An 8,626-nucleotide genomic window follows, 5' to 3' on the forward strand; every position below is an offset into this window, starting at 1 on the left:
ATTTGGAAAGTCAGTGTGTTTATACAAGCTACTCATGAGGGTCTAGCACCTAAAAAAGGTGTCAAACTTAATTGAAAGGGGTAATTTTTTGTACTGAGTAGGGTATCATCAAATTTTACCGTCCGGTTAGATGAAGCAATTAAGATTAGTAGTAAATCAGCGTTTTGTGGTAAAAACAGACCGCCCGGATCCGGAACGCGGAATTCCGGATAAATGAGACAAAATAACGTATAAAAAATTCTGTTCCCAAATAAAATCGTCCGTAAACTGAAACGTCCGGTTATCTGGCGTCCGGATATCTGAGCCCACTGCATATGTTTCAAAGAACTAAAGCCAGAAACTATGAAAATCGGCCCTGTTCCCAAACTTAGTCATATTTTGTGAGATTAATGGTCACAATATTTGCTTCCTAGAATAATTTACTTTTTGGCGATATCTCTATTCGTTTCATAATTACAAGTGGATAGAAACATAAAAGGTTGATTAAATTAGAAAAAACTTTCAAAATAATTTTGTTGAAATTAGATTTGATTTTATTCATTAATACAACAATAACATTGAAAAATAATATTCATGTACATATCAATAAATTTATCTTGTGTGTCATTGGATGTATTATAAATGACGATTATTTACAGATTCTTGTACAGCATATACACCCATTATTATCATTATATAAGTTAATTACAATTTTAAAAAAATGAAATACACAAGAAAACAAATCTAAATCCAATTATCATAAGATAAATATTTTCGATTCAATTAATAAATATATCAAGAATAATTTTTCTAAAGAAAAGACATATGAGTAGTAAAACAGTCAGATAAATGTAATTCTAAGTAAATAAGTTATGTATTTAAAAGTTATGTACTTGATAAAAATTTAAAACTCTTAAATCTAATGAAAAAGAGAGCAGGAACAATTTCAATTAATAATAAATACATACATCTAGACAATGATAAATACAGTACTTTATATTTATCATTGGATTCAGTTCATTGCCTCTCTCTCTCTCTCTATCTCTCTCTCTCTCTCTCTCTCTCAAATTCATCACTACTACATGTACAGCATTTCAATACAATGGAATTCTAAACATTATATAATTAATATCCTCAAAACAACAACAACAACAACAAAAACTCACACAAACAGGAACAAGTAATTAAAAGATCAAAATACGAACTGTCGGTAACTTAACAGTTTCATCTTATATATACAGAGCAATGGTAATATGGCTAAGACAATTATGATATCAACTACCACAACCAGTAACTGTTCATTCCTCGGGTACACTGTCACAACTGCTCGCATCACTGTCAGACTCATCAACGGGAGGTGGAATGTCTGCTGCATCAAGAACATGCTCACCCCAATCACGCACACCGTACTTCCCGTCCTCATGTCTTCCTTTTGACAGGTACCAAATGATGGCCGCTATATGGGAGCACATACCCACTACTCTGGCACCTGCCCTGCATGTACAGTACCATGCATCTACCGAACAGTCAGAGAACTCAATACATACCAAGTACTGTTTTGATGATGCCGTGGCGACTCTGAATCTTTACCCGCAGTAGCCTGTCATTATCCTTATGGAACCAAATGTCACAGTCCCCATCAATATGCTCTTGGATATAGCTGCGAGAAAGCTTCAGTTGATAGGTCCCGCAAGTCAAGTTCCGTAACTGCTCCTCGTCCAGGGTGGGGAAGTTCTCTATTCCACACTCGGGGACTGGCTGCCACTGAGTTGGCCTTCTGTTTAGACCATTATCTTCAACCAATCGTTGGAGATTATTTACCTGTTAAAAAACACAATTAAGCAATCCATTAAATTTTACATTTCATATTAAATTCACATATCTTATTTTATTTACTTATGTGGGATAAGCTCGGTAAAATGTTAAATGATTTATAAAATATGTCTCCTTTTTCAGTGTTGATTAAGTACCCGGATTAGTCGTACCTGTTTAGACAGATAAAGCATTTTAGCTGCGTCTGCCTCGTCTTCCTCTATACTGTGACTTTTGCTCAGAGGTGGGAAGAACTTATTTGACAGGGCGCATACAATTCTGACATAATCTCCAACGAAAGGGATCTGATTTGTAGGGAGGGTACGGTCCAAATATCGCCACCTTTTGATTCTGGCATTGGATGACTCAACTACCCATCTTATCTGTTCAAGGATAAAATCAGAGATACAAATTTTGTCAGTAGTTGTATATAAAACATGGTGCATTGATAATATTTCTTTTTTTTCAGAATTCTTACCTTTGTAACAAGTCTGCTCTTATTGGCATCACTAGTGCTCATCTGTTTTTGTCCCTTCTCTAAAAATCGAGGCATTTCTGCTTGAATGCCTAAATCTTCAAGCAGGGGCAAAGCATCTCTAAATCCTCTGTCAACGATGAAAATGTCGTCTTCACTTAGCCAATTCTTGATGTCCTCTGCATTTGTTTTCATGATATGTTCAAGGATTGACGCATCGTTGTTTTTATGGTCTGCTAGGTATGGTCCTTGAATCGAGACAAAATAGCCTGTGGTTGTCACGATTACCATGGGTTTGATGAGCGACCTTCCTTTGTGGATGCTGTAAGAGCGGCGTTGGTATCTGAAGTTGTTGCTCTTGGCGGTGTATATATAGGTTCCATCTAAAACCAGTATGGCCTGACTCTTGTCTATGTCGCCGAACAATGTTTGGGCTAGATGGCGAGTGTGGTCGTTGATTACATCTTCTCTTGTGATGTGTTCAAATCCAAGATTATATGGGACAAAACAAGTCATCATCGCATTTCTAACAGCACTGATTGCTCTTCTTAAACTGGATTTTGAAGTACGAAATAAAGTTGACAGTATTTGATTTGATAATCCAGATTTCAACTTGCATAAAAATATGGCTGTAGATTTTCGTAAACTTCTAGATGGTGTCTGTTTAACATGATCTTTCAAACAGTCACAAAGAGTTTGGAAATTGTCCATACTAAGTCCAAGCAGAGATAGACAGAATCTGTAAGAGTTTGTAGATCATCAAAGTCAAGATGGGTTTGTTCATTTCTTTGGCATAGAACGCGCATGTGCTGCAGTAAACTAAGGATGGCGGTTCTGTTGACAAATGCATGATCTGTTGTTGGAAGTTGTTCTATGGCTGCACTTGTTAAAAGTCCATCTTTCACATGTGCGGGACAGCATCTATTTCCAGATGGAATCAAAACATTGTGTTGAATAAACACGGCTGTGCGACACTCTGGGGATATAACAACAAGTTTTGGTCCAGGCTTTTTACAAACGATGCAATATGCATGAGTCTTTGCTGTGGAAAGAAGTTGCAAGGATACTGAAGGTGGACTAGATAACTGTCTGCTGTCACTTGTTTGAGAAGATGAACTCACAGATTGTTGAGTTTCAGTGGGTTTATGGCATGACTTTTCTCTGTAATATATGTTCCTACATTTACTGCAGATGACTGAATTTTCTTTTCCTTCAAACAGAAATTTTTTCTTCAGATATTTTCTTATGCTTTTGTCGATGTGGCGTCTTTCCTTAGGTTTTGTTCGTTTCGAACACAAAACACAATTTGTGTCCTGGCATTATCTGTAAAATAATAACAAAATGGGTACCAGTAACTCATTTATAAGTTATATTTCATAATATTTTCTACAGTAATGTTGCGTTTCTAAATTGGCTTTAGATCATGTGCATTTAACATTAGAATTATTCTGGAGCTAAATAGTTATAATTGTTCTTCAGTATGTCGTATAGACAATTTAAATCACATCAAACTGAACTAAAAAAAATTATCTTTTATAATTTCAGTTAACGTTACAGTAAGTGCAATGCGAATTGCACATATTCATTGGGGAAATCTGAATTCAATCATTAATTCATATTCAATCTTAAACATTTATTTGTGATGATCTCACAAAGCATTATTTACTTATCAGTTTATGACTTACATTTCCTCTTATATATCTAATCTGTTATTGTTCTCTAGTGTAATAGTAAAATGTACATGTAATATACATATATATACATTGTGTGCATAAAACACATTAGCTTTAAACCAGGATCTTCATCTGAATGAACTTTGAATTGTTTACAAGCAGGACATTTCGATTTTGATATCACTGCTTAATTTTGCTTTATAACACCACTTTGGATCCACCTCTGGATATTTTTCATTTGTTTGATTAGAAAAATACTAACTTGAAAATATTATAATATGCAATTTAGATATAAACCTTATTCAGATTTCCCCATTCTTAATTATGTTATAATGTATATAAATAACAAATTATTGTGTTAATTTGTTTTATTGATTATCATTTTTTTGAAGGTGATAAGAAATGCTGAAAATATATATAAAAAATCATCGCAAAAAAAGTTTATTTCCAAGAAAGGTAACTCTCAAAATTAGGGGCTGTCAACATTCCACAACAATAATATTATGTAATTTCCCATATCTATAAAACAATTAATTTGTTAGCCTTGAAGGCACTTATTATGCAGATTCATATTATCTGAACTTTTAAAATATGCTACATGCTATCCATGATACTGTCCTAGTGAGAAAGACTTCATACAATAGAAAATCCGGGTGCTGATGGGCTCAGTAAAAAACAAAAGCAATAACTTTGATTAAATAAGTCAATATTAACTAGGTACTAGTTTGATTCGATATTCTAAATTGTGTATTGCATTTGACGCTTCGTGATATAGTTCAGACACAAGCCGAAAATGGCGACATGCAGAAGAAACCGCGCCGCAGACGACAGCAGCAGTATTCATTTCACCTTAAATATCGCTGTCAATAGTTTTCCTCTACGTTTAATAAAAAGAAACAAATACTTACCACGCCAATATCTCATAATTTCACATCTTGTTTTCAGGGGGTAATAGGTTGTTGGTTTGACAGATCCATCGTTGTGTTGACAGTGAATATCTATTTTTAGCATACTGGAAAATCCCTTTTTAATGTGGTAACTCGTTCGTCGGAATCAATGCGAATAAGAGATTCGAATTTTTATTTTTACGTTAAAACACAGGAATTCTACGATATCCAAGAGTTTAACTATTTGAAATGGGGGATAAATTCAATTAATATTGTCTTAACAAGTATAAAACGCAAATCCGGATTGCGTCAATGTATTCAAAAATAGTTAAATAAAGTATGGCGCCACACTTAAACCAACACAAAACCGATTAATTATTATTCGATTTTCATCAATGTATCTCTATGTAAAATTTTATTTTGGTTTAAGGTTGGCGCCTATATGAAATCAATAAAAATAACTGAGCGTATCTGTAAAAATTAGCCGATTTTACCTTACCGTGTCCGGTTTTAGCTCATATAAAAGCGTCCGTGGTGTTTCCCGAAAAATTTTCGAGGCGGAAATGTAAAGACAAATGTGTCATAAGTAACTGACAACAAATTGGCTTCAAAGTAATGAAGTTTGATTTTTACGGATATACCGGGCCAAAATCATACATAGTTGGCTTTAGTTCTTTACTAGACTTTGACCCGTGCGTGCACGGGTTGACATTGCATATCGGACATTTCCGAAATAGGTACATCGACACACCTTATTATTGACATTTACATAACGAAGCTATAAGCCTACAATAATGCTATTAATTTCACTACACTTTCCTTTTTTTTTTTAATAATCTGTGTCTCGGGAAATGCCCTCACCACAGATAGAATGCCCGTAGTGTAGCAGAAAATTGCAGAATCGCTCTGGAAAGTTAATAAAGTTGCCTTGAAAATAACAGTCAAATACATCACAACAAACCTTTTTGAGACTGCAAATACCTTTCAACTACAAATTTCAATCCATAGAATGGAAGAATTCAACACCTTTTCACAAATGCTCACGTATTTTCTTTGTAAAACTGGGTCTGTAGGACCTTATATTTTTATGATAAAACATATTATATCTTCTTCACTCTCCTAACAAATATAATGTAACTTGTTTGCATGTAATCAAATATTTTTTGTCATCACGAAGACAAAAGTAAGTACTTAATTGAAATGTACATGTATATTTGTTATTTTATACTTTCTCTCATAAAAAATCATTAATATATACAAACAGAATATATAGCAAATGTCCAATGAAAATTTCCCCGTATTTCTGAGCTTATTCATGCAGATGTGATATTGTGGAAACATAAACTAAAGATCCCGTTAGCGTGAATGTTATGCGCAAGCGTAAGATTGTAAATTCCAAAAAATCCAGGTGATTTCCGGGATTTTTTGAGGAACTTTCGTTGATTTTTAATTAGCGAAGCTTAACTGAGAAAAAATAAGAACAAATTGGTAATCTTCAAGTACCAATGATGTTTAAAATATATAAAACAAAAGACAGTATTCTTCCGATTTTTCGGTATTAAAGACCAAAAATTCGAGTCTATTATTTTAATATAGTAGTAAAGATACATAACATAAAGCAGAGGTCAGTTGTAAACAGCTTATCATGAAGCGAGTTTTCCCAAGTTCAATGAAAAGGATTTGAACGAATTATTGGAAAATAAAGATTCTATTAGTATGGAAAACTTTATAAAGGTTGCTGTATATGTTATAATTTCCTATATGATAATCAAAGCACTGAAAGCCGGGCTCTTTTGGTGTGTCTTGATGCATATCGTGTAGTATATACAGAAAAATTCAACAGTTGCTGTCTTGAATTTTGCAACAAGCGTTATATATTCGATCCCTATTTCTTCAACGCGCAGCTAAGTAGTTCATGGAAATTCATTCACTGTATGTGTCCGAAATGCATAGCCTTGTTTTTAAAACACGTTATTAATAGGAAAACTGAACAAGAGGCCCATGGGGCCACAACGCTCACCTGAGCAACAATGGCTTTACATGGGCGTTCAAAGGACATTGTGCCATATGGCCCCTCAGTAGAAAAACAAAAAAAGAATACCAGAAAGTATCCAAATTTTACATTTATTTTCATACACTTTATCTTTGACATAGCACCTTTATGAAATACCATTTTTACCGAAAATAAGAAAATCCTATGCAAGATATAACTGTTAACTTCCAATTATATCCAAAGATATAAAACTAAATTTTTGGTAGGGGTACACTGTTAACTTCCAATTCCCTTTATTTTAGTTCTGCCCCTCACTTTATAAAGCAATCAAAATATATGAGAGCATGCACATAGGTACATTCTTGTCTTCAACTACTAGCTAGATATTGTATTTTAATAAAAAAAAAATTACTATATGCGAAAGAAAGAAAATTGTACCTCGATGCGCTCAAATAAAAAAATTTCAAAAATTTAATTGGTTTTCCGCATTACAAACAATTGTTGTTTACTATGCGTGAACTCGTGTGATATTTTATAACCTTCCTCACTTGATTGATGAATACACTCAAATGAAAAATGTTGTCATGTGATATGTTATACCTTTTTTTCGACGATTAGTCGGTATTTTTTTTCTCTGAAGCAGAGCACCCGACTTATCGTCTTGTCCAACTTGTCGTAGGCTTGAGGTCAGAAAATTGTTAAAAATAGCATTTAAAATCGTGGTTTTAATAATCTTGAGTTGGCTGTGTGAATAAAAATTACGTTGTTGAATTCACTGTGCATCTTTAATAATTATCATTTTCACTCATCTGTTTACACTAAAATACATAATAATAACAGTTATTAAAATATGGTACATTGTCTTTAATCAATTTAAAGTTTTACCGTTCCGTTTTTATAAACACATCATCACATGGTTCCATATATCACTAGTGGGAAGATAACATTGCGCAGGAAAATTGAAACCAAATTTGAATGAAAAAAAATATTGCAGTAGGTCCGGGGAATGTTTTTTAAGTTTCATTTTTTTATTAGTAAAGAGTTGTTAGTGGAAAGTATAAATAAAAAATATTTTATGGTCAAATTCAATCTTAAAAAATAAGGGTCCATAAAAATCAGTCTAACAATTTTTATGTTGATTGGCCTGCCGATTCATCGTAAAAATTGTTAGACTGCTATCACAGCTTAAAATAAAAAATTATGTTCACTCCAAATGTAATACAGTCATGCAAACTAATTATTATAAACAAAACATTGAAAAACAGAAACAATTTCTTATATTTCATTTTATGCTTGTCAAAATGTAGCATGAACATAATATAAACGTCTGTAGAACATCTAACCCCGATTTTAATCTTTCATTGCAAAAACAAATCGTAGTAATATTGTTCTCCGATATCAATACCATTCATATATACCAAGGTCGTGGTTGCACTTGTTTGATTCGATCGGTAAACTTTTCAATTAAGGTAACTCTGTACCTATAAAATTATGGGTTCAAAGTTAAAAAACTTAACTTTTTTAAACTTATTGGGCTTGAGTTTCATCAAAAAATAAATAAAATATATATGTATACATACTATTTAAGATGTAAGGTAATAAAAACCAAAGGCTGAAATAATCATCTGAAAATCACACTTTTTTGTTTAAAAATTAAATATAAGTGGCGGGATCCTTGTTTGTCTATTTAAATTTTATTGCTTACTATGCCAGAAAACTAAAATTAATTAAAAAAAAAAAAAGAAAAAAATGTCTACATTTGAAAAATTATAGCATTTAGATATATCACTTTGAGAAAAATAGAAAA

General features: G+C 32.8%; 1 protein-coding gene across 1 annotated transcript; it reads right to left on the reverse strand.

Annotated features, from left to right (window-relative positions):
* Nucleotides 1-1,277: 1,277 nt before the first annotated feature.
* Nucleotides 1,278-2,994, reverse strand: LOC128176915 (uncharacterized). Its single transcript, XM_052843435.1, has 4 exons — nucleotides 2,270-2,994; nucleotides 1,965-2,174; nucleotides 1,527-1,800; nucleotides 1,278-1,435 (listed from the first exon to the last, which is right to left on the reverse strand). Exons 1-4 carry the CDS (start codon nucleotides 2,975-2,977, stop codon nucleotides 1,278-1,280), a joined length of 1,350 nt encoding a protein of 449 aa, XP_052699395.1. The 5' UTR covers nucleotides 2,978-2,994.
* Nucleotides 2,995-8,626: the final 5,632 nt, after the last annotated feature.

The sequence above is a fragment of the Crassostrea angulata genome, chromosome 3, assembly GCF_025612915.1.
Source record: "Crassostrea angulata isolate pt1a10 chromosome 3, ASM2561291v2, whole genome shotgun sequence".
Classification (NCBI taxonomy): domain Eukaryota; kingdom Metazoa; phylum Mollusca; class Bivalvia; order Ostreida; family Ostreidae; genus Magallana; species Magallana angulata.

What these genes read in the sequence shown, in the direction of transcription:
- LOC128176915 (XM_052843435.1), bottom strand. Translation starts at nt 2,977, where the DNA reads ATGGACAATTTCCAAACTCTTTGTGACTGTTTGAAAGATCATGTTAAA. An exon ending in TGCTTTATCTGTCTAAACAG is followed by an intron (nt 1,801 to 1,964) that starts GTACGACTAATC and finishes GTTTTTTAACAG; the next exon opens with GTAAATAATCTCCAACGATT. An exon ending in CATCATCAAAACAGTACTTG is followed by an intron (nt 1,436 to 1,526) that starts GTATGTATTGAG and finishes GCTCCCATATAG; the next exon opens with CGGCCATCATTTGGTACCTG.